Source organism: Scomber japonicus, chromosome 19 (genome assembly GCF_027409825.1).
Source record: "Scomber japonicus isolate fScoJap1 chromosome 19, fScoJap1.pri, whole genome shotgun sequence".
Lineage (NCBI taxonomy): Eukaryota > Metazoa > Chordata > Actinopteri > Scombriformes > Scombridae > Scomber > Scomber japonicus.
This window is the reverse complement of record NC_070596.1, coordinates 12,346,776-12,374,276: the sequence shown is the minus strand read 5'-3', so window position 1 is coordinate 12,374,276 and position 27,501 is coordinate 12,346,776. Positions and strand designations below refer to the sequence as shown.

Sequence of the window (27,501 nt, the reverse complement as noted above, 5' to 3'; positions counted from 1 at the left end):
TGTACAATTTACAGTATTATGTGTTTGAGAATCTCTTTAATATCCAAACAAAATTGGTATTGTGACTGAAATATAGTGTATCTATGCATTTTATGACATTAATTCAATTTAGGCAATAACTCACTAACCAAATTAGTTAATGATTTCGTATATGTCAAGTGAAAAATACATAACACACTGGGTTGACACAGGGAAATACAGTATTATGCTCACATAGAGAAAAACAGTTTTACAGTGTCAGAAAGACTGAATGAAACATTCCACCAGTTCCTGGCATGGACAGTAAATACCTGTGATAAATGAGATGTAACAAAGAGGTTTGTTGCAGAACAATTTTTTTATTTAATTTTCAGAAGTGGAAAAATGAATGACAAAGTCTTGTGGAGACATGAGGAACACTACAACATAAAAACTATACTGGTGTAGATTTAATGAGGACAAGCTGATTAAAAAATGCATCAAATCTGACAGCAGTTGGGGGGCTTGATTAAAAAATAATCAATATGGTTGTTAAAATTAAGGTGCAAGATTGACAAACTGACAAGATCCCTTCCATGGTGGGTAATGTTAATGAAATTTAAAGGAGGCACCACAGGGAAATAGCACCTGGTTCATTCTTCATGCATGTATAGTCTCCTTATGTAAATACAAGCAGGTCGCTGGGACTCCTCAGTTCATCTGGGATGCGGGGCAGGACTGCTCTGACCTTGGTGGACTTACCTACAATTATGTACACACACACACACACACACACACACACAAGCCAACACTCGCAATTTGGATGCACATTCGTATTTGCACACTGACAAAACTATGCACTCTGCCTCTCAATCTTTCTCTATCATCAACATTCTCTCGCTCTCGCTCTCTCTCTCTCTCTCTCTCTCTCTCTCTCTCTCTCTCTCTCTCTCTCTCTCTCTCTCTCTCTCTCTCTCTCTCTCTCTCACACACACACACACACTCACACACAATCACCCGCCCTCGTTTGTCTGAGTTAGGACTAATAAGCAGGTGAATTGTCTGTGGAGGTTGAGCCATTTGCAGTGACCTTGGCTAACTGTGATTAGCAGTCAGGGTCACACACTCAGGCAGAATGTGGACTGTGTAGACACATGTTTGTGAGAAAATCAATGCAAGAAAATATTAGGCTTACTGTACAGCTACAGTATAGATGACCTGATTGCCTTGTGAAGTGAGTTGCTGCACACATTTGCATATTAATGAGGTAAAAAGCAATTTTCAAACTACCTCCTTATTGCTTTAAATTAGATTTGCTAACACCACCCATGTGCTTTGTGACAACATGTTGATGTAGATCTGCTAATTATATACATTCATTACTTACACTAGTGAATGTATTCCCAGAGCTGGGTGTTTTAAAGACAGTGTGATAATAGCAGAACAACAAACAGCTCAAGTCTAGAGCAGGAGAAAACAATATTAGCTAATGTAAACCAAGCTTTAATAGATATTAACCAGCTACCAATATGACCTTGAGAAAACTTTATTGGAAAGACAGGATGTTAGAGATGGTGGTTTAAACAAAAAGGTCATCTCCAATACTGTTTTTTTAATACCTTTTTATATGTTGACCACTTTGACACACTGACATATAAGCAGCTTTTAAGTTGACACAGCAATCTTGTTAGCCAGCAGTTCCTTATTTCAATTCAGTCTCATTTTCATTAACACTCAGCATGACTTTCAAACTAATGTGTTTGAATTGAAAGTATATTTCTTACCTGCACCACGTTTGAGTGACAGACGCAATCTATGATGTATCTATAAGGTACAAATTTCCATGTTTGGAGATGGCGGGTTGGGTGGAGGGCTAGATAGACAGGTAGCAAAATGTGGACTTTGTTGCAGAAGACTGTTGTTTGCTTCCCATTATCAGCCACAAGTGTTGTGTTTCAAACTGAAAGTCGAGAGATTTTTTTGTCATGGTTTTTATGTTGCCTTGACGATGAAGGTTGCCTTACTTTGAGGAAGTAACGTTTATAACTTTATAATTTAAGTGATCATTTTAACCCAAACTATAACTCTAATTGAAATACATTAATTTGAAAGTTATGCTGAGTGTCATTAAAAAAAGGATTTGTGTCCATGTATCTATAGAATACATTGTGTGACACCCATCAGTCCTGATTCAGCAGTGTTAATTTTCACCTTATTTTGATTTTGTTTTAGTTTTTTGATGAAAATATATATTAATTGTATGTAATATTTAATATATTATAGTCAAATTTTTGTCATACGTTTAAAATGTTGATGCTGCAACTATCACTGTCTTTGCTGTGCACATTTACCATGGTTACATGTGTTGTGTATAAGGACGTGTATAAGAAAATGCTTTGCAGAACAAATAAAACAAAAGAATGAAACCAAATACAAAGAAGAATGGACACACATATGCAGTTTTGAATGAGAATATAACTAAAACTGAGATTTAAAAAAATAAAGACAAATCAGAACTTGCTCACTACAAGTGTTCTTTGAGAAGTGATTTAACAGATTAAAGAGATCACGCCTGTGTGAGCCCCTCTGGCAGGTGTTCCCAAGTTTGACTTCTGAACACAGTAAAGGTCTGGTCACCCTCAATTACAGGCTGAGACGTCGGAGCAGCTGCTCCTCTGGCTCATGTGGGGATGAAAGGTCTTGTGAAATGTATTGTGGCGAAAGTTGTGGCTCAGAAGCTACCTTTTATATCCTGTGCTGTAGAAGACATCAGCAGGTCAACAGGATAACAAAGGCTGTAAGGATGGATGATCGAGGACTGAAACAAGTTGAAACATTGTTGGACAGGTTTAAAATACTTTCTTTTTCTTGTCAGTTGAGCTAAATTGTTTTTTTCTTCATTAATTTCAAGTGAAGTTAATTTCCGCTCAATATAATTTCCGACCTGGAGATGTTTCATCAAAAGCAGGTGGCTTGTCTGCTTAACAGGGCATGCTAGCAAAAAGTGATTTGTTGTTCAGGTTGGCAGCTATTAACTGTGATATGTTAGAGTGGAATGGCAGTTGTCTGGGTGGGATGCGCAACAAAAAAATCAGTCTGTAAAACTACTGAACTTGGGGGTCATGGTTTCATTATTGGATGCTACTGTACCAATGGTGTGTCATAGGAAGATCTGCAAAAGCAATAGTTATTTAACCCAAAAGAAAAGAAATACTGTGGTAAAATGCCAATATGCAAGTGGTATTCAAGAATCTCCATTGCTATGGCAACAAATGACATATATTGCAATGCTGTTTGTCATAAAGACACTGGAAATCCAGAGAGGTCCTTGAGTTTCTTCCTGACTCTGACACAGATTATCCATGATATTAGGTGTGTAATGTTCTCAGCTGTGTTTCATTGTGTAATGTGTTATTATAATAATAATAAATACAAAATAATAATACAATTATAAGTAAGTAACAGATGAATCTCTCCTGTATTGTTCCCCTTTAGATGATAAAGCAAAGAGCAAAATAGCTGTAGGTGTTCAATTGATTTTCATTTTCAGCTGAAGAATTTCTTTGAAACACGTACTGAAGGAAAAACTGAAGGAAACTGAAACTTTTCTTCCCAAGCACCAAAGACAAAGTTGTTCAACTTGGAAGGTGCAGTTTTTCTTCAGTTAAAAGCTGCGTCGGTGAGCCTGAGTCAGTGCTCTAGGCTCTAATCACCTACATCAAATGCTGCACTTACATCAAGAAAAGAAAAAGAGTCACTTTTATCAGTTATAATTCATGAAAGATATTTTTTGAAACTATTTTGGTGGCTTGGCTAATAATGGCAGTTCAAAGATCAATTGGTAGGATTCTGGTTGCTTTTATTCATTTGTTACATTTTATTTTTCCAGTAAAGTTTGAACAATGTCAGCTCATCCTCACAAGAAAAAAAAAGACAGTGCAAATCTAAAATTCAGGCCAGCAAAGATGATCTATAGTTAAGTTTATGCCATCTAGCAGCCATAGTAAATATGACCAAAGGAAGTGATGCAGTTCAGGTTATATAAAAATTAACTAAAACATGTTAGAAAAAATGCAATACAATCATCTCTCCTCACAAACTTTTATGAATTTGGTACTATGTTGAAACTATGACCTGATGTACAGTATAAGTGAAGCAAACCCTGTAGACATGGCACACTGCCCGCTTCATTTGCATACAATCTGAAGAAAAAGAGAAAGGTTACAAATACTGTGAAATGATTTGGTACATCTTATTTTCCTACTCATTGACTGGGGGGTACATTTTTAACAAGACTTTTCACTTTTTCACCTTTTTACTGCCTGTTTTCTGCAGTATGGGTAAAGTCTCCAGGAGGATAAAAACTTTGTACAGCTTACTGATAGGATTTTTCATAATTTGACCACACATACAAATACATAGACACACACATATACAGTTTTTTATATTTTGTGCCCGTTGCGCCAAAAATACAACTTTAACACAAATCATTTATTTTTTACAATCACGTTAAAATTGTCTAAGGAAGGAAAACATATTCACTACTACTTTTCTTTATTTCTTCTATATATTCTCTTTCTACCTTTCTTTTCTCTCAGAGTGAGGACATTTCCTAAGGATTCAGCCTTACTGGGCAGGGACACTGTTCGAGCCCTGATGTACTACGCCTTGAAGGTCTGGAGTGACATTGCACCACTTAATTTCCATGAGGTGGCAGGGAGTGATGCAGACATCCAGATCGACTTCACTAAGGCTGACCACAATGATGGATATCCCTTTGATGGACCAGGGGGCACCGTGGCACATGCTTTTTTTCCTGGCGAGAGGTTCACAGCTGGGGATACACACTTTGATGATGATGAGGCCTGGACCTTCAGGTCGCCAGGTGGGAAACATTTCTTGTGTTAGTGCTGTACATTGGTGGTTTGTGTACACATGCACTTGAATATAAATGTATTTTTTATAGGTGTCCTACATTAACTACTGAAAGATAGTGTGTCTAAATCAAATGAAGAGTAGAAGACGGGAGGATGATGAGGGAGCATGGAGAGGGATTGATGTTCTGGGAAACTTTTCACCAATGTATTTCTTGGAGACACGCAGAGTACTGTAAAATGAGTAGACTGAAACAATCTGTGACAAGAAAGCATAAAGAAAATGAAAAAGAGGCATGAAAACTGTCCTGAACTTGCATGCATGTCAAGGCGTGTATATCCAAAACTGGAACGCTGACTGTATTTTGGATCCAAGCTGTTCTTCTATTCTTTGTTCACGTTCCAGATTCTATAATTAATATTTAATTTGTTAGAAGTATGAATATAATATACAATGGGCTCAGATACAGGACTCAGGAGAAGATACTAAAGCAGTGGTGATTGTTATCACAAGCTCATTAAAGGCATCCTTTCATTTCCTCCAATTGTCATAAACAAACAATCCACTGTAATACACCAATGATATGTAATTAGTTATTTTTGAAATACTAAAAATCATTTTATGTTTACTGTTGACTTATTGATCTCATTTGATTGTTAAATGAAGTCACAATGTTTAAACAATAACTGAGTCTTTTAGAGTTGTGAATATAAGAATGACAGAGAAAGGAAAAAAGAGACAAGCACTGTGTTTAGAATGATTACAGCAGCAAAATAGTTTCTTCAAGCTAAAAGGATATGTCTCTACAAGACCCCATAGCAGCACTAGGATCTGTGATGTCAACTGACAGCTGCCCCAGTGATAATCGATAAAAGAGTCATTTGCTCACAATGACACAGTGATGAGATTTCCAGGGTTATGAACACTGTGTTGTGCAGAAATACCAGTCTGTCTTTGTAGTGAGGGACTATGGTGCAAAGTTCATTTACTTCAAGGGGACCTGTAATGCTATTCCTTATTTTCCCTCATATATAATGTTACAATGTCGGATTTTCATAATAAATGTGAGGTAAACGTATGTAGAAGTAATCCCTTGATACTTAAACTCTGCTACATTTTAAAAGGAAATATTGTACTTTTACTCCACTACTGTTACTTACTTAAATATGATGTATTTTCAATTTTAACAACCCAACATCATCTATAATAATTAAAGCTGATGCCACTTCAAGCAGATAGAAGTACATGTTTAAATGCATATACTCTTACTTGTAATGGAATAAGTTATGCTGTAATGTTCTTTTAGATGCATACGGAAGTAAATAATATTTATTCCACCTCTAGTGATATGTCACTGTGTAGTGGGTCAGGTAGCATACTTATTTCTGTGGTATCAGTAATATTGTGGTCATGTGCTAATACTGTAATAATCACTTGATTTTAGACAGATTAAGACACATATGCATGGCACCTATTGAGGCTCACAGGCTCACTATGCCATCATGCTCAGCTTGTACTGTAGATGTAAATGAGGTTGACTGTCCCATCTGGTTAGTCCATTATGCATCCAGGACTTGTGTTCATCTCCATCTTTTGCTTTTTCCCTGTTAAAGCTGTGAACCATATGTTATAGGACAGCATCTCACAGTGCTCCAATTAGACTTCCCAGCAGGCCAGAGCAGTAGCAGGGCAGGCAGAGGATGCTGTAGTAGTTGACAGGATCATCTGCATAGACAAAGCTTTGGATTTAGGGAACCTGGCAATGAAGAAAGGAAAGAGACAAAGGTGTGATCTTGTCTTTTATGACCAAAATCTGTTCCTCTCTTAAATTCAGGAATCAATTAGCAGGGGTAGTTATTTAACCCCAAGAGAAAAAAGGTAGATGCATTAAACCCATGTCTGTGTTAAATTGCCTATATGCAACTGATTAGAGAGACTCTGTTGCTATGGCAACTTACAACAAGCTTACAACACTTTTTGTCATAGAGAAACTAGGAGTTCAAAGAGGTCCTTGAGTTTCTGCCTTGACTCCGATGCAAATGATCTATCAATATTAAGTCTCTAATGTTCTCAGCTTTGTTTGTATTGTATAATGTGAATAATAATTAGTCAGTATGTAACATATGAGACTCTTCTGTGAAAGTAAACAAATAAGATATATTACCTAGATCATACTTTTTGAGGTGGAGGGAACATGTTGTCCCTGATAAATACATTACTAAAGTAAATGTGTGCCCCTTTAGATGAAGCAGAGAGTAAAATAACTGTCATGCAATTTTAAACTGAATGAATTCCTTTCAAACATGTACTATAAAAGCTGAGAACTTTTTCTTCCTAAACACAAAAGAGATTTCAGTTAAAAGTGCGTCAGTGAGCCTGAGTCAGTGCTGCAGGCAATATGTTGTCATCACCTGCAACAAAAGCTGCACTTACATCAAGTCAAATCACTCTTAAAGACTCATCTTTCATCAGTTATAAATAATGGAAGATATTATTTAAAAGTATTGTGGTGGCTTGGCTGAAAATGACAGGCAGGACAGGCTGTGGATGATACACTATATTGCCAAAGGTATTGGCTCCCCCGCCTTGACGCGCATATGAACTTAAGTGACATCCCATTCTTAATCCATAGGGTTTAATATGACATCGGCAGGGGTGCAATAATGAATGGGCTAACTTGGGCTACAGCCCCAGGCTACAGCCCCAGGGCCTCCACCACTGGGGGGCCTCTAAAAGTTGAGAATAACTACATGTATGTAGGCTAATGAACACTTGACTGTAACGCACATGACGCTGCACTACAGTGACATCTGGTGGTAAAAGTGATGGGGATGATGCGACACCGAGAGCCCCCCCAATATCTTTCATTTTGATACAATGTAACAAAATCACACCATATATATCCAACACGCAGCTTAGTAGACGGCACACAAAGCAACAGGCAAGACGACACATAGCCTAATAGTTAGCAACAATGAAGCGTTCACACCCAAGTGGCGTTGTAATTGTTGTGATGAAATTGTGCGTGTGTGTGTGTGTGCATGTGTGTGTGAGTGCATGTTGGCTCATTTGCAAAAATGAAATGCACATAGTTAATGTTAGGCCTACATACATTAAATAAATAAATGGCACAGAGATGAATCAGTTGTTTGCTTGCAATATGTTTGATTTGTTGCATAGCCTATGGAACAGTTATTACTAGCCTAAGTGAAGTATTACTAGCCTAAGTGATGTAATTGTTTGTGTGGGTGTTGGCTCATTTGCAAAAGTGATATGCACATAGTTAATGGTAAATACATTGGTACATACAATGGTACAAATAAATGGCACAGAGCCAAAGATGACCTTGTATTGAGTTTTTATAGGCAAAATATAATGTGTCAACCACTTAGTGATGGGGGGCTCATAAAGTTCTGTAGCCCAGGGGCCTCCAGTGATATTAATGCGCCCCTGGACGTCAGCCCACCCTTTGCAGCTATAACAGCTTCAACTCTTCTGGGAAGGCTTTCCACAAGGTTTAGTGTGTTTATGGGAATTTTTGACCATTCTTCCAGAAGTGCATTTGTGAGGTCACACACTGATGTTGAACGAGAAGGCCTGGCTCTCAGTCTCCGCTCTAATTCATCCCAAAGGTGTTCTATCGGGTTGAGGTCAGGACTCTGTGCAGGCCAGTTCATCCACACCAAATTCTCTCATCCATGTCTTTATGGACCTTGCTTTGTCCACTGGTGTACAGTCATGTTGGAACAGGAAGAGACCATCCCCAAACTGTTCCCACAAAGTTGGGAGCATGGAATTGTCTAAAATCTCTTGGTATGCTGAAGCATTTAGAGTTCCTTTCACTGGAACTAAGGGGCCAATCCCAGCCCCTGAAAAACAACCACACACCATAATCCCCCCTCCACAAAACTTTACACTTGGCACAATGCTGTTGCAATTGACTCTGCAGAAAGTTGGTGACCTCTGCGCACTATGCGCCTCAGCATCCGCTGATCCCCCTGCGTCATTTTACGTGGCCTACCACTTCATGGCTGAGTAGCTGTCGTTCCCAATCGCTTCAATTTTGTCATAATACCACTGACAGTTAACTGTGGAATATTTAGGAGCAAGAAAATTTCATGACTGGACAGAGATTTGATCTTGTCTTGACCCCAATCTGTTCCTCTCTTAAACTCAGAAATTAAACAAATATGTCTGTGCAAAGAATTGTTTCCAACTAATAAATTAGTTGTCAGTGATGTTGACATAGCCTTCACTGTGAGAAGATTGTGTGGAAAGATAAATTGTACTTGCTGTGAATCATCTTACCTAGGTGTTCTTGCTTTCAAAGTTATTTTGTTCACTCACAGCACAACACAAGACTTTTCTGTTTGTGAATCAGGCTTCTTCCCTTGACTGTGAAAGCACTAAAGCCTGGCCAATCAATGCCAGTAAAAAACAATCTGGTGCTGTTTACTGCTGCCTTGCATCATTCTTTTATCACAGAATTAAGGTTTGTGTGATTTTAGTTATAAACAGTATACTACAGACAACATTATTTCTATATTATAGAAATATATTGATCTTGCCCCTAAACGCTTTACCTCTGTCTTTTCATAGGCAAAATACCCTTGAATTTTGAGACTGTCTACTAAAATGCCTTTAGCAATTTGGGACTTACCTCAAAGCCAATATTCTTGCTCATTATAGAATTTAAAATATTCTCTTTCGCTAAATGCCCTAATAGGATAAGGAGGATCAGGATAGTAGCTACCCAATTAACTATGTATCTCTAAAGCAATGTGATATTCAAATGTTTCAGCCTGACATTTAGGTGATTGCACAGTACTAAGAATACACTTGTAAAAGTAATAAAGAACTTACTGAACACAGGACAGACAATTCTGCCTCTTAGTTTTAGTCATATTCAGTTTAGCCGCAGCCTTTGACACTGTCATAATATAATTCTATTTAGCATTTTTGTTTTTTAAAAGAGAAATATGTAACACTGACAGCAAACATTTACAATGGATACTGCAATCTAAATTCAAAATATTGGAGAGCGTTGTGTCTCCTCATCTCCTCCCTAGACTCAAAGCTCAGGGGTTTTTAGGTCAGGTGGAATCTGCCTCAGTTGATCCAGTTTGTTTGCTTGCTGTTTGTGTTCCAGTGTTTCATATCTGGCAACCTTGGGTGTCGAAATGGGCGTCAACCTGATCTCACAGAAATATGTGAAATGATGACAACCCCTTAACACTCCATTATGTTTTGGTAACAGTCACTTACACCAGAATGGAAATTTCAAGGAGAACATACTTACTGTAGTATTGTAGTTGGAGAAGCCAGTATTTCAACTTTGCATGTTTCCTTAATCATTTATACTGTAACATGTCATGGTCATTTTATGAGTTCATCCAGTAAATATATTACATAATCAGTCCTTTAAACCTGCATTAAATTACTTTTTGACCACTTGGGGGCAGCACAGAAGTATAATGTAAACACAATGTTGATATATTCTATATATACTACATATTCATATATCTTATAAAGTTGATTCTTATTTACACATCCAGTAGAGACATTAATTATCACTTGCATTCATCTGGAGTTGTGTTCACTAGTCACTAACTTTTATTTGTTTGACGCTGATCAGGTAGTAAACAGTGGATTTTTAGATATTTTTTGATGTAAGCAGCTGCCTGCTGCAACTGAAAATGATACTCATGAGTATCGTTTCTCTCAGTGAGAGGGAACCAAAACAGTAAAGTTGCAGATAGAACATCCAAAACAATCAGCTGAAGTACGCTTAAAAGCCCTTTAGAGCTAAGATGAACTGCAGGTTGGGTGATACATTTCTGTTGGTTCATCATTACGAGTAATCCCTTTAAAATAGAAACAGTCATGGGGCCCGTTGTTAATATCAAAATATTGATTATAGTAGCTTTAAAGAGATAGTTTAACTTGTTACATTTCCGGAATTTTTCAGTTTTGGGTATTTTAGTCACTTTTATTTTGTTTCATCATGAAACACAATTAATACTCAATTCTAAACAATGCTAGAAACAAAAGCAACATTTTTCTCTTAGCATTGTGCCTTCCTTTGTAATGTGTTGGTTGTAGCTTTGCTGTGAATCAGAATGTACTTAACATTACAAGCAGGTGTTCTGTTTGTCAGGAAAAGCAACACATTGCAGCCTTTCTTTTTCCTCCATTACCACTGATGGCGCTGAGCCAGCTGCGCTTAAATGTTCTTTCTTGCTCACTGAAAATGTCTTGATTAAATTTGGACCACTGATGTGACAGTCCCACATCTCCTGATTTGTACAGCAGCCATCTAGTCTGTCTAGTAGCTCAAAGGATCATTTTTCTAAAGCTGCCTAATTTAACACGCTATATATTCACAAAAGGAGACGATGCAGATTTCCATTCCTCTCAATTAATTTTTGACATGACACAATAGCTTTTTGTATCCACTGTGCCTAAAAATCACAGAGGGGAGTTGTCTCTAAATACATAGAAACTAGCTAAACAAAAAGGAAAAGTTACATTTAATAACTTTAAATAACATCTATTGGAGTACAATTAGTTGGGCGATATTTGAAGCTAATTTAGTTTATTTAGTTTAAGGTATTGGTATCAGCATGTATGCCTCTGGAAAAGTCATAAGAAATTGCAGAGCAGAAAGGCCAACGATATTTAATTCATGAGCAGTGTTGACCTTAGATTGTTTATCCAGCAGAGAGCACTGACAAATGTCCCACTGAGTAGATATTTTGGTCAAAATTCTTTGATTTCCAAATGTTCCAAATTTGAGGTACCACTCCACTTGTGCATATGATGTGAGCTCATCTGATGGATTTTCACTTCTTGGAGCCTATAAACTCTGATAAATATTTCAAAGTACACAAGCCTTATTTTAATTTCTCTAGACACCCTTTTCATATATTCCTAAGGATTCAAGACTGTCTTTCCACAGGAACATTAATATCGTGATCAGCCTTCCCATTTGAGTTTTAGTGAGTAGGGGTTAGACTCTGAGCTGCACCGGAACATGGAATAAAATCATGGCTTCACTGTACTTTCCAATAATGTAGTATATATGAGTAATGGCACCTTCACTCTGAGTTTAAAAATGCAGAAACCAGATATGTGGGTCAGCTGTGGCTGCAGATATGGCCATAGTGTATTTTTAGGGACCTCATTAAATTATTTCAGTCTCGCAAGAAAAAAGATCAACTCATACAGCAATTGTTCTACATGAATTTCCATAAAAATTGAGGCTCCTCAATGTTTATTCTTGTTCATTCCCACTACACTAAAGAATTAGTGTTTTCTTAGATTGAATTCATTATATTGACTGTCTGAGCTCCTGTTTGAGCTGCCACCTCATATCATTGCGAAATGGGAAGTGCACAATACTTGACTTCTCCATGATTGTGTTTGCAAACAGCTTTACTCATATTAGGCTTTGCTTCATCTCTTAAATTATGAAATCCAACATATTTCCAGACCTTTGATTTAAACTGAACGGGGGTTGCTGGAATTGCTGTGTCATCATCCTCTGTGTTTGCTTTTCATCTTCTAATTTCACCCACATGCTCACGAACAAAAGAAGTAAATGTGTTGTTTCAGCCCAGCGTTTTTAACATGATTTTACCTCCTTTAGACATAATAATAAACAATGTTACACCTCAAATATCCTGATACAAATACAGATGCTAGAGTCATTGGCACAAGGTATTGCAAGGTGACAATGTTACAATGATTCACATCAAATAAAAAGGATAGCCCTCGGCTAGTTGGGCTCCTGCTCCTTTCTATCCAATATATGATACACCAACCTTATTAAACTTTTAACCAAACGCTGCAGGCTATCTTTTGTAGCATTCTGGATACATAATGCTGCATCTAAGGTAGAAGCACCCCTTAATATATTGTATTTATTTTGCATCAGAGTAATGAGGTTTTTTTAATATAATGTCTTTCGATACCCCGAAAACAGTTCCATTAGTTTGGCGTATGTTACTGATCCTGCCCTCTATGATGCAGTAATATCATTCTGCTTGTCACTGTTTACTCAAAACCATTCTTTCTTCCTTCCTCTCTCTATTCTCTGCTCCATTTCTCTCTTCTGTGGGTTTCTTTCTCAATGACTCTTGCTCATCCATCCAAATCTCTCCACTCTGACTTTGTCCGCAGGTATATGGTATTTTCTGTCAACCTCAGATGTACTGTAAATACGATGACATGGTACCTACTTTGTTCTGAATGCCTGTTCTCTCCTCCTCGATCCCTCCTTTTATTCCACCTTCCCCTCTGCACCGTGTGCTGTTGTAGATTAGAGTTGGCATTTGGTTTCTGAGTATCCCAGGTGTTGTAAGCACAAGTGCATGTCTCCAATTGTCCTTTGTCTTTTGACAGAGTGCAGCACTGAGTTGTTCCCAAGTCGAGACCAATATAAGGTTCACAGAATGAGCCTATGCGAGCCACCAAGGAACTCTAAGCTAGCTTGGCTCGACACGCTGGCACTCACATTTTTGCAAATCTAAATCTCTAAACCCCTGGTTTTGTCTTGCTTAGCAGAGCCAGACAAGGAGTTTTTGGAGGCTTTGCCTTTTCTTTTTAGTTGAACATCGAGGGAAATGTGCTTTAATAGCCTGCAGCCTCTTTAGGTGTCTTTCCGCACTCAGGTTTTGATTGGCAGCCCAGGGGCTCAGGCAGTATTACCATAGTTATCTCACTACACCACACGCCTAACAGCACTCACGGCCACCAGAGCTGCATGTCAAGCCTCTTAACTGACAACCTATAGAGTTCACTCATAAAAGGGTTAAACATGTAAACATGGGTTGTGTTGATTCTACAAAAGTGACACACTTTAAGCAGCAAGATGATCTCTGTGAAAACTGACGGAGAGATTGTAGAAGTAAATCTAAAAATAATTCATGATTTATAAAACATAATAAATGCTTTATTATTATATCTTATTATGGCCTTTAAAAGTATCTGCATCTCTTGCATCTCTGACCGTTGTGCCTGTTTCCTCTTACTGTCATTATAGGATGCAGGTTTGCTTCAAAATGTTGAGAGCAGGGAAGAGTAGCCGTGTCGAAGATTTTAAATGTGCAATTTCCCTGTCAAGTAATTTACTATGATGCTGGACAGCAACGACTGTAGAGAAGATATATATGCTGTGTGCAGCATTCTGTAGCTGCTTGTTTGATTGGATTGACTGCTCATCTAAATAACTACAGTTTAAAAGATGAAAGAGTGCAAATTTTGCATTTTTTTAAAATTGCAGGGTATGTGCCGATCTGTTTCACTCCAGTTTCAAGTCCAAGTTCAAGCACTTTGTCATAAAATACATAACACAACATATTTTGATTAATGTTCATTTTATTAAAGGTTATTACAAGTCATGTCACATTTACATTTACTCATATATGAACAGGAAAACACATACAAAACAGAAACCATGATAGAATAAAGAAAATACAATAAATGTCTGATTAAGGGCACACAATTACAAATCAATAGAAGATGAATAAAAACATGTTAAAAAGCATCATGCTAAATTCTTTCTCCTTCTATCTTCTTCAGACTCTCATGGGATGGACCTGTTTGCGGTTGCAGTTCATGAGTTTGGTCACGCTATCGGCCTGGGCCATACCTCAGCCATAGAGTCCATCATGAGACCATACTACCAGGGTCCTGTAGGAGACCCTTTGAAATACGACTTACCCTATGAAGATAAGGTTCGCGTCTGGCAGCTTTACGGTGAGGAAACAACCACCCCCTGCTTTTTGTGTGGCTGTGTTTGTGTGGAACAGAGAGGGAGAGAGGAATTGATGAGCTCTGTAGAGCAAGGTTATTGATTAATGAAAACATGGATAGAGTTAATTGGACCTCTTTATGGCATATGACCTTATCACACCATTTGCTGATATAAAGATTAGCAGTGCATGGGGGGGAGAATAATGATCATGAAGGCGAAGATGAAGTGCAGGGAAGAATAGTGAAGGACAGGACACTTAGACAGCAGGTGTGCCCAGGAGATTAAAAAAGGAAAAAAAGAGAAACTGAGGTAACAATTCAAAATTAGTTCACAATCAATTAGTTTTTCTATTAATTAAATAAAATGTTATAGAATGGCAAAAAATTGTATTAGGTCTCCAGTCGACAATTATATAATAAACTATATAAAACAAAAGCAGAAAACCTTCGTAGTTGAGAGGGAATCATCAATCACAGATTCAGAACTTTAATATGTTCATTTGATTCACTGTGACTTAAACATCCTTTCCAGGTGTCAGAGACTCAGTGTCTCACACCATTCGACCAGGCAACCCCTCACAGACGGCTGAACCTCCTGTCCTGCTGGACCTTCCTGAAAACAGATCCACTGTCCTGTAAGTAGATGATCCAGCTCCTCAACCCTTTTATCAATAATGCTTCTTCCTCTTTTTTTTTCTTTCTTGGATTTTCTTGCCCTCTAAAACACACCACCTACTTCTGGCTTATTCTTTTCTAAGTTCCCTCAGGCCCTTGTTGTCTCTGTCTACTGCCTTAGTAAAGATGTTGGAGCAGAGGCTGAGATAAATGCCCCCTGTAGATAAACACTGAAAGGCAAAGTTTAAAGTCCCACTAAATGTTGCAGCGTGGAGATCTAAAATGGAAAGATTGCCTTAAGGGTGGTATACATAGCACTAGTTTAAGGGCTCTTCATCTCAAAAGCATGATGTGGTCAGTGTCATGGAAATGTGCTACTGCTAAAGACCAGCGCAGTAGATGTTATCCTCTGGCCATGTTGACTACAAATTTCATGCATTATCTGATCATTTGGCATTAAAAGAGACATAATGCAATAGTCAATGAGCAGAGCAAAATAGAATAATCAAATCCCATCCAGCACAGTCCACTATCAAAGTGGTATCATTTATGCACTAAACAACAACCCTTTTGTATTTTTCTTTACTTGCCATAGTTCTAAGAGTATAGATGTTGATATGTAAATTATTAACTAATATAAGCAGAGACTGTTGCTTGAATTACCTCTACTCTGATGTCTCTTGAATTAATGGGATCAATAGAGGGCATCTTACTTGGGGAGTAATCAAACTGTAGCTGTTCATTGCCAACAACACCCGATGCGTCCTAACCTCCATACACACACACAAACATAAATATACCAAACACCCACTTTTCCTCATCACTATTCGCCTTTCACTGCTGTCATTACTCATTTTTCACCTCCTCCATCAGGACATGATGTGTGCAAACAGTGGATTATGCTTGATAAGGGTCACAAATGCTGACCACTATGCAGCAGTCCTGTGTTACTAGAGCTCTGAATGGAGATCTTTGTTGATAATATGAGGGCTGGTGGCCTCCCACTCACAGTGGCAGCCCTGTGGGGCTAATGGCTTCATCATTGACAGGCCAACCACGTCAGTGCTTTAAATCACTTATTAGCCCCTGGGATAAATGCACTGGGGGACCTCAGCATGGCAGCGTGATAGCATTTCACCTAATGTTTAGCCTATTTAATTGAAGGAACACATGCACTTGCGTGCACTCATTCAGACTCTCTCAGTGGGTGACTGCAATTATCAGGGTTGTTTTTTGGGTATGCAAATTGGATTTACTGGGTTGGACCAAATTTAGTTCAGTTGATATACCTTGCAGTAAGTGATGCATTATTTTATGTCAGAACTTTTTACACCCTAACTTTTCTTGGGTTTTTGATGGAAGAAATTTTTTTTTTCTCCTGTCTACATTGTCCTGATCTTTTATAAAATCTTCTGTCCTCCTTCCTCCAACTTTCCCCTCGGCTCATCTATCTCTTTCAGGCTGGCGCGAGATGCTCCAGACAGATGCACCAGCCACTTTGATGCAGTGGCCCAAATACGAGGGGAGGCCTTCTTTTTCAAAGGTATTCAAGCCTAAAAGGAGAAAGTGAACAAGAGAGACAGACGGATAGACAGATGGATAGAGGGTGATAGTGAGAGAGAAGAGAGAAAAAGAGGTGAATGGAGAAGAGATAAATTGAAAGAGTAAGGGACAGGGTGGCTGGGCATGGGGAGGACAGGTGGATCCAGCAATCAATGGAAAGCCAAGTCATGTGTGGCTCCCAGGGCTCTACTCCCAGGCTTACACACACATCACATCACATAATCTGCAGTCTAAACGAAATGTTCCTATAGGGCTCAGACTATCTTGCTGTTATATGGTAACTTGAAATAGATCTTTTTGGCTCATTAATCATTTCTGACTTATACATTTGCAAAGTAAGATAACTTTGTTGTTTAATAAAGTCATATGGACAATTATTTTTTTAAACCTTATAATGTATCATATGTATTGACTTCTTGATAATCATTTACATCTGTGCTCCTAACCACAAGTCAACTTGCCATTCATCTGATGTCTCATTAAACATTCCTGGTTCATAAATTCAGACATCTGTTGTCAAGTTCTTACAGGACACCCTACAGCAGGTCAGTTTCCATTTAACCAGTTGCAAGTGGTTTTTACATGGTCCTTCGAGCTAGTGCCTACTGCAGTGCAAGATGTCAAACCCTGAGGAAAGAGAACCAGAACTCAACATGCGAGTCAAGAGGCAGACAGCACTCCCTGCACACCTTCAGGACTACGACCTCAACTTGAGATTGTCACCACTAACAGCAGCATGTGTTACAGATGAGAAACAGGACTACTGTCAAGGCCAGCACTCACTTCCCTCGCCTTGTCAGGAGGTGCAACTGCATCACAAAGCAGAGAAGCCATGACAGCAGAACAAGGACCTGATGCAAAAACACAATTTCCTCTTACCGGCTCACTACCCCCACCTTATCACCCTGGTGGAACCTGTGCGGCTTGGTGTGCCTAGTGGGCCTGGGTCCTGCCCAAGAACTGAAGCATTGGTCCATTGCACCACAATGCTATTTCACCTCCACATGGGCTCCTCCAGAAGAATTGTCATGCTGAATGGCTTTGGCAGATGAATGTCTTACCATGGTGCAACGCAAAGGCCAGTACAAGATCATATCAGGACAAGCAGGCAATCGACCTAACAGAGGCTAAGACAGTGAGACCAAGGGTGGGCAAAATATCATATCACAATTTTTTTCAGGCAGGATCATGATCCACGATCTAATCACGATTCTTTTTCATGTTGGTTTTTAAGACTATTTTGCAAGTTACTGAACAATACTCAAGATTCAAGATTCAAAAAACTTTATTGTCAATCAAATTATAGAAATTTGTCTTAGATTTGGGGCTCACAAACAACATAAAAACATATACTCATGAATGACACGAAGACATAGAATTACAAACTATTCCATAAATATATAGTAAGAGCATGTACGCAAAGCTGTTTATTTATTTAGCTATTTAGCTTTAAAATGAATATTGCTGTGGGAAACCAAACTAACAGAACAACCTGACTAATTCAACACCTGAAAAGCAAACCTTTGATGTCATGTGTTAGTGTGTCTTTTCGGATAATTAGCAGAATACACACCAAATAAAAAAACTAAAAAAAACCCCGCCAAAGCAGTACACCAGAGCCGACATCACGCTAGCTTGTTACAAGTTGCTACCAGTTGGCATGCAAGCTAACCTGCTAAATGGTGGTGTTTACCTGCAGCCCAGTTGACAGTTTAACATTATGTACATCAGGTAAGCTCCCTAGCAAGATATTCAAACTGCTGTACATTTCACCAGCAGTTCAGCAGAGTTGTGGAAGGGCACTTGCCATGGTGTTGTCATCACACATTACCCTCTTGCTAGCAGACTGCACTCTGTCATGGGGCTGAATTGATACTACGTAGCACAATACTAACAATGTCAAAGGCATATTGTGGATTAATTTTAATCATAAACAATCTATTATTTTCATATTGCACATTTAACAGAATTAACATCAAAGGAGTCAACCACTACACAAGCCTGCTGGTGTGGATCCCCACCACGCCCCAGATCTGTGAACCCAAAGACTCAGTACTTCCACAGCTGCAGAGCACTTCTAAAAGGCTAGCCAATTCATTGCAGGAGACTGCTATATACATAGCCAAGATGAAGAGACTTGAGACATCAGGTTATGTTGTCAAACTGGAACCCGGAGCAGAGTCCACACCTACTAGTTACATACCGCACCAAACTCAACAGCAAGAACAGAGTTGTGTTCAACTGCTCTTTTCAGTTTCAAGGTCATAATCTCAATGAGCAATGATTGGACCTACTGTGGGGCCCTCACATCTTGCTGTGATGGTGCACAGCCTGTGCCTTGACACACCTGACCTATCAGTACATTAGGCCCTCTCGCTTGTCACTTGTGTTAAGGCAGCTGAAATGGTGAATGAATGAATGGACCTTTGCCGTCTTTTACCGTCTTATCGGCTCTTTCTTGAAGTTATCTGTGTAACCCAATCAACCACCTATAACTTCCTATTCAACTTCACACTGATCTGGTATCTAATTGAACATTCCTGGATTGTAAAGTCAGGCATGTCTTGTTGAGTTCTTACCAGACCCCCTCCAGCGCACCAGTTTCAGTTATAGGTACTTTTTTTACACACAAAAGAAGTAAACATGGCTGTTATTGTAATAGACACCTAAAATATATTGTGAAAACTTCCATGTCAATCATATTCCTCTTTTTCATAGGAAAGTATTTTTGGCGACTAACAAGAGAAAAGCACTTGGTGTCTCTGCGTCCGGCTGAGATCCATCGCTTCTGGAGGGGCCTTCCACCCAATCTGGACAGCGTGGATGCTGTGTATGAGAGGCCTGGGGACCACAAAATAGTCTTTTTCAAAGGTGAAGCGATTTCAAGATTCTATAGCATCTACCTTTCATTTGTATATGTGGATTTAGTTGACTGTCTTTTGGTATATCTTTGCTGCCTTGCTTCTCCATATCAGACATAGTTGACATTAATATGGTTTATGTGTTTCTTTTATAACTGGATACATTCCAGTTATAAAACGTTTATTTCTCCTTGCAATTACTACCTCTTTGTCCTCCCTCTTCAGGCCTAAAGTACTGGATATTTAAAGACAATAACGTGGAAGAGGGTTATCCACGTCCCATCAGTGACTTTGGCCTACCCTTGGATGGCGTGGATGCAGCCTTTGTTTGGCTACACAATGACAAAACCTACTTCTTCAAGGACAGCCACTACTGGCGCTATGATGACCACCTGAGACGTATGGATCAGGGCTACCCTAAAGACAGTACACTTTGGAAGGGGTTGCCAACACAACTGGACGACGCCATGAGGTGGTCTGATGGTGTGTAGTTACTTCAACTAACTATTAAATTGCTATGAACCTGATATCTCTGAATATCACAACGAAATTAAAAAAAATGTAATCTTAATGTTCTTTAGCAATACAGGGATATTGGTAATAAAATAAATACCATAGTCTAAACAGAGCCGGAGATTGACTCATCACTGGAATACTACTCAAAATATGATGTTTATGAAACCTTATGTGGCCCTAAAGGGAACTATGAAAAGTCAGGGGAAATTGCATTACTTGATAAACCTGACTTGAAATTGGAGGCCAAAAACTTAATATGTGAAAATGTAACCACAACATACTCACACACAGAAATCCATACAGATGTGTAGGCTTATTGTAAATAATAACAAATAATCAGTGACCCATAAAAATTGAGGTGTGGTTATGTAAAATGAACTGTTTGCCTGGGGACCTTTTACATGCAAGCCGCTCAAGTTTTACAGACAACAAACTTTTTAGATTACAGACGCTGTCAGTCTACCAAAAAGTGGTTGTAAGACTGGCATCTTGGCTCGCCAACAACAGCCCTGACCTTTAAACTGAAAGCACAGAGCTGTGTTGGGTGTTATAAATCCACAAGCCGATCTCCCCTTATTAATCTACGCTGCCACTGTGAGCTCAGTGGAGTCAGTCAGGTTCATGGGGAGCACTGTTTGAAAAACACTAAGATGAGATGACACCTAACCTAACATAATCAAGAAGGTCCAACAGAGAATGTTCCTCGTGCATTAATGTTAGCAGAATCAATGTCTCACAATCAGTCCTGGTCTGGTTCTACAGAGCCATCATATGATACGAGCTGATGTTTTTTTATGTGAAAATGACACATTAGCATTTCTATGTTCTTTTTGTAGACCTTTGCCCAAACATCTAAATCTGTTCTTCTTCTCTTTTTCTGTTGGCAAACTGCATCGTAACCAAGATTTAAGAGTACAACAGTACTCTCCATTGTATCAATATTTCAAAATAATGATCACAGAGAAAGTTAGAGATGACATAAAGTCCTTTTCAACCTTAATGCCAAACAGTCTTTACTGGGTAGCTTGTGTCATCGTTTTGCAAAACCTCAGTTTTCCCCTTACACACTGAAACACCAAGCTGGCGTTTCAGTGTGAGCTTTACACACTCTGGAGACTGTTTTTGAAAAGCTTAGTTTTTGGGAAGGAGAAACACAGTTTTAGTTTGGATAGAGGGTTAAAATGGAGAGAAAAAACGGCTTAGTGTGGATGTACTCTCGGTTTTATCTCAGCCTCCCACAGTAAGCTGGTTAAATTTGCTGAGTAACCGTCTGTGGCTTTAGCTGCCCAGTTACAGTCAACTGTGTAGAGGTAAAGTTATTTCCCCCAAATCTCTCATTTTCAATGTTGATATAGCCAATTATACATATTTTTTGTCATTAACCTGTATTTATGTCAATTTTGTCAGCTGGGCTGTGTGTACTAACTACTTATCAGATGTTGGCTATGAAAGACTGAGAAAAAACAAAGAAGACATTTAGCTTTTGCAGTTTGGCCAGAGGTCTTTAGGAAAACAAACTGGAAATACTGCAAAAAGCTATTTTAAAATTTGGCCTAGAGTAAATTTAATCTGAAGTTTTATATTTGAACAATTGACAAGTCAGCCAGTTTGCAATTGTCCTCCATAAAAGACCTGAATGACTCCAAAGCAAGAAAAAAGATATTGAAAGCAACTGCTGAGTTTGTCTCTTTTGGGCAACCATGCATTTTACTGAACGCTTCAGTGCATCAGACCTCACAGTATCTGTCTCAGCATCAGTTTCTTCCCTACAGCAATCAACTTCCTCAGCCAGTTCACAGTGGCTTTCTTTTATACAAACACACCAGTACACACACCATGGGCACCACAGTGCATTGACCGAACCATGCAAAATACTAATATGAGCTGTGCAGACTAGAGACAGTTTTTATGTCAGTCTCGGTTTTTATTATTAGTCTAGTTGTACTTTTAACATTTTGATTCACATATCAATCTACTTGTAGGTCGAGTCTGAACTGTAATGTAAAATGTTCAAATTAAAGGTTGCCCAAGTCTCAAATAATGAAGTAAACATATATGTAGAAGTAATCCCTGTTAGCAAAAAGCACTGAGCATCAGACCGCTCGGTCCTGGATGCTCAGTTTCCAACAGTTTTTCTGCTTTCAGCCCGAGTTGACATCAACCCATGACAGATTTCTTTACATGGTCATCTGCTCCTTGTACAGTGTAGTGTGAGTTCACTGCTCTGCCTAGCTAGCATTATGTTTTTCAGTTGTTTTGGGGGTAGTCATGTTGAGTCAAGCTTGCATGCTGGCTCAGCACGGAAAAGTAACATAAGTTGTTGATCTTTAAGGGGGGGCCTTAAAGAGATAACAGCTAAAACGCCCTGTTAATAGACAGAGGCCGAAATGAGGGGCTGCATAAAAGGCTAGTATAAGATAATTTCAACTGTGCATCATGCAAGTTACTCTAGTACAGTCCCAGAATAAAAACTATAGAGCTGGAAATGAGAATAATACTTCCTTTTTAAGTTTCATAAAATCACTGTGTTCAACTCTTTTATCTTCACTGTGCTGCTCTCAGCTTGGCCACAGCAGCCATGTTGGGAATAACGGGTAATTTATTTCACCCAAGTTGTCTTTGCTCATCTCCACTCATGACCTGACTTGTGTGTCATACTTAGATGTGAGAGTCCAGCCCACACACAGACAGCAGGCGGCATTATTTCAGATGATTGTGGCCTTCGGTGACCACTGCCAAAAGATTTTTTTGAGTGGGTCCTACTTAACTGTTAACACTGAACAAGAAAAGTGTTTCTATATGACAGCATGGGCACAACCTTCGGTTCATATACAACTGAACTGGTTCTAAAATATAATTCATGTGAAATTTCTGAACACGAGGGGGAGAAGTGTCAGTGCTAGATAGATTTAACAAGTTGCGAGTATTGTTGCTGCACATTGGCTTTTTATGTTGTATGGTCAAACACTGGCTCATCCACTGTGTGACATACACAATACAGTTATAGATCTAGATGGTTTTCCCATGTCACACACAGACTAGTATGATATTTATATCAGGTCTAAGAGCTATGACACATGCTTTACCTGCCCTTGTTGAAACTTTCTAATTAACAAGCTGATGTGGTTGGAAGGAAGCACATTAATCTAGTACTGGAAAAAGTGTGTACAATGATTGCCATATAGGTTACATGTTTACATTCACAACAGGAGATATGTGAAGTACTAAACACATTTTTTTTTCTTTTCTTTAAAAAAAAATGTACTTGACATTTAAAATATGTCTTTTGTTAATTCATCCATGTACAAATAATGCCATCAGACATTTACTAGTGTCCAACTCACTGAAATAGTTTTAAAAATATAAACTGGACCAATCATTAATGAGAGCCTGAGGTGATATTCACATGTAATGATTTTAACCAGTAAGACATCAGTTTAAATGCATATTTAATTTATATTATTCAATTAGTGTGTGTGCTGATGCGTTTTTGTGTTCCTCTCTTCTTATCTCCCACCGTCACGACCCTTATAAATTTTTTCCTACTCCTCGCTCTCTGAACTGCTCCGGGTTTATACTAGGAGTTGGTGTAATGCGATCATTATTGAAGCATGTCACGACTGAATCTGCCATGTCGGTAATCTTTACGGACTACAGCATAGTGCCTGTAAAACATTATTGTCTTTTACCTTCTATAAAGTGTCTAGTGCCTCTTATAAAACCCACATAAGTAAGCATGTACAGTATATGTGCAGATAATTCACACCTGGCCCTGTGTAATAATGTGTGGCATTAAATGGCATTAACTGTTAAAAGAGTCATTATAAGTGTGTGTGGAGATAACACAAAAAAAATCATCAAGTACCAAATAGTAATACAGTATGCTGTAATAATATGGTTTTGCTGAGGAAGTTGCATGTTTTGATGCAGTCTATGCAGTGCCAAGACTGAAATGAATGAATAGGTTGAGCTTCATTGAATAATCCTGTGGTTGAAACATTTGTGCCAGTATGATACTGTAGTTTGATGCCTCTGGTCTACTTTTGGCTTACACAACATGAATGATTTGTGGCTGCAGCATCCTTGTTATGGTGTTTCTCTCACAGTTAGTACTTGCACAAAATAAATTTGTCATGTCAATTTGACGTGTTGGAGGCTGTAAGAATTGTGGCCAGTCATATTGGGTAATTTCATCCCTGCTCTCCCCGACAGTTTGTGAATCCTGTTGAGAGTTTTCCTCACAGAAAACCTGAAAAGTTTTGAAGCGTAAAAAGTTTAAAATATGAATATAGTAGTTTAAATATGCTGCCAAGTGCAGATGATGTCTATTTTAAATTGAATTCACTTTTTCTGGAGGTGCACTCATGAATAAAGATTGCAGTACAACTTTGGACTGAGCTTGCCACACCCTCAACTGCACCTCCCTTTCCCCTGTGGCACACAGCAAGTCACCAAGATACCAAACTGGCTGTGGCCTTTGCACTGGCATGGAAATAGAGCCCAGAGGCTTCAGATGCTGAGTCAGTGCTCTGAATTAGCTCCTTATCTTGTACTTGTCCTGAAAGCAGCAGGGTCTATAGTCATGTTGCACGAAAATCTGGCATGATTGCAACCAGTCAGGTCAACTGGCATATCACTGGCCTGCTGTGACACAGTTGGATCTGACAGAGGGTCAATGATACAAACGTGAACTGGTTTGATCAGGAGGAAATTCATAAATTCTGACCTGCGACTCAGTTTAATTGGACATTGGGGCTTTAAGTTTGACTTATGGCCAATATTTGCCTAAGTGGCAGGTCTGTTGGCCTCAAACTTTGCAGTATTACAGCTTTAAAGCAGTACTGAAAAGTACAACATAAAAAAAACTGCAGCTTCAAAGCAATGCTGCTTTTAGTCACGCCAGCCGGTAAGTCTTCCTCTTGACAGCAATTTGGATTGTGGTGCCACGACAAAATATTTCTAAGCAAACTTCATTTTTACATTCTACCCGGTAGAATAATTACTTTAATTTATGGTGGATTACGTAGAAATTCTACGTAATCCACCATAAATTAGATCTTCATTTTCATATTGTCCTGGTTATTCTGAGGAAGGAAGTGTTTAAAACTAATAAGAGACTTTGAGAGGCACATGGAAATATGACAAAAGTAGGGTTTTTGGCCTGGGATTGAAGAGATTCAAAAGACATTACATAAATCTTAGTATAAAAATGTTGATATCCTATATTGTGATACTTTAAGAAAATCACACTGTAGAACCATTATATTTTGTGCCTGTTTCTGACATTTCCTTTGACTAGACAACAGCCTCAGATCTGGAGTTGGTCCCCCTTGTCCTGGACAAAGGTTGCCTGCTGTTCCCTAAGTCAAACACTGAGGACATACTTCATATCATAGTGATTAATCATGTTTATTTGAAATTACATTGTTTTGGTAGCCTTTGCCAAGCCAATGCCCTTTACATCCCCTTTATATGAATGCTTCTCCAGTTGGCTGTCCGGATTAGGCTTTGATAAAGCACTTGTAGATATTCAAAACTGGCACAGAAACAACTAATTAACAGGAGGTACTCAGTCTTTATTTCAGGGCATTCTCATTGAGAGCAAGCAACATCACTTCTCTCCCCACCAGAAAGCCCCAGCTGAATGTATGGAAGCTCTTACCCCAGATGTCAGGTGTTTAGAGGTCTGTGTTGTGTCTGAGCTTTGGCCAGCTTTGGAGGTCTTTCTTCAAGCCCTTTGATGTGTTTGTGTGGGAACAGGCCAAGTGCAAAAGAGTGGAGGGATATTCCTAGAAAAAAAACACCTAATTCCATCGAAAGACGCATAGAAATACATAAATTTATATAAACCAAAACACACATATACAGAGACCTTGGGGCCAAGGAACTGGAGGCACATCAAAGAATTTACTGCCTTTAGTCTGCTTCCACAAGCCCAGGATGAAGAGAGAGCAGTGAGATAGAGAGATGAGAGAGAAAGGAAGAAAATGTGATGACCTCATATGATGAACAGTGAGTGAGAGAGGTGCAGAAATAAGACATGGAGAAATCACAGGTCTAAGAGATAAATAAAAAAGGTGATGAGAAAATATGAACAGCGTGATGCCAACATGCTGGAAGAAAAAGCAAAAAAAAGTTTTATGAAGTAGCATAAAAGCATTTTTAGTAATACATCTGTCTTTCCCAGTAATCCTGATAATATATTTGTGTTTGCTGTATTTTTGTATCCATATTGTACAATGTCTGCATTAAGCCCAACTACATCTCCACTTTATTTTAGGTTTAGTTTAGTTTCTGTTTTAGTTTATCACTGTCTCTACTTAAAACATATATTGAGACTGTACCCTCTTTTTTCCCTCTCCCTGTGAAGGCTCGTCCTATTTCTTCAAAGGGAAGGAATACTGGCGAGTGCCGGGCAGCGACATGGAGGTGGAGGCAGGATACCCCCGCCTCATTGCTAAAGACTGGCTGCTGTGCACTGAGATGCAGTCGGACTCTCCAGACACAGACCCCAAAAGCACAGAGACGAGAGTCAACGTGCACCATCACCCAGACCACGCAGAGAATGGATACGAGGTGTGCTCCTGCACCTCTGACACTGCCTCACCTTTAGGTGCCCGCCTCTCCCCATCTCCCATCTGGCTGCTGCCACCTGTCTGGACGCTCTCATTGGCCCTCCGCTCTGAACTGCTATGATGCCAAAGCATGGGACAAAGTTCTCAAGCTGGGTGCATGAAAGAGACTTACTGGTGGAGGGCCAGAGGACACTCAGTCAAAATACAAACTGGAAAATTTTGTTCATATAAATATCAATTGGTATGTTTTTGCTCTTATTTTTGTGTTATTTATTTCACATGCCATTTGACGGTCATTTAAAGAGCCTCGCAATATGGGTAGTACATACAGTTATTCATCATATTATCATACTAGGGTATGCCTAGTAGGCATCAGTCTACTGGCGATGGCAATTCCAGTAATATGCTCTACAAATTGGGTTACATAAAACCACAAGTCCTGTTTCTTAGTTTCTTCTTGAGTGGCTAAACTGTCTCATCTCTGCAAGGAATTAATGAGTGGACTGATCAGAAATATGTTCACATTAAATACAGCAGTATTCTATAACCGCTTATATTCATTACTTTTTCATATACAAGCTTACAGCAATAATGAAGGGCAGATAAACAGATGAATGACATACAGTTAGGTAGAGAGGTAAATAGGTATATGGGTATATTTTTTACCTTAAATGAATTGTTACACACCTTAAGAAATAAGCTTATAATGCTTTCTTGTCAAGAATTACATAAAAAGATTGATGCTACTCATATAAGGCTACAGCTAGCAACTGGTTAGCTTA

General features: G+C 38.8%; 1 protein-coding gene across 1 annotated transcript in view; it reads left to right on the top strand.

The window, feature by feature from the left end:
• mmp17a (matrix metallopeptidase 17a) overlaps positions 1–26,840 on the top strand; it is an 85,955-nt gene extending 59,115 nt beyond the window's left edge. Inside the window, exons 4-10 of the mRNA XM_053339929.1 lie at positions 4,557–4,843; positions 14,416–14,592; positions 15,122–15,224; positions 16,665–16,747; positions 19,486–19,638; positions 19,854–20,111; positions 26,515–26,840. Of these exons, the coding sequence (XP_053195904.1) occupies positions 4,557–4,843; positions 14,416–14,592; positions 15,122–15,224; positions 16,665–16,747; positions 19,486–19,638; positions 19,854–20,111; positions 26,515–26,840 (1,387 nt within the window). The remainder of the gene's footprint in view (positions 1–4,556; positions 4,844–14,415; positions 14,593–15,121; positions 15,225–16,664; positions 16,748–19,485; positions 19,639–19,853; positions 20,112–26,514) is intronic.
• Positions 26,841–27,501: the final 661 nt, after the last annotated feature.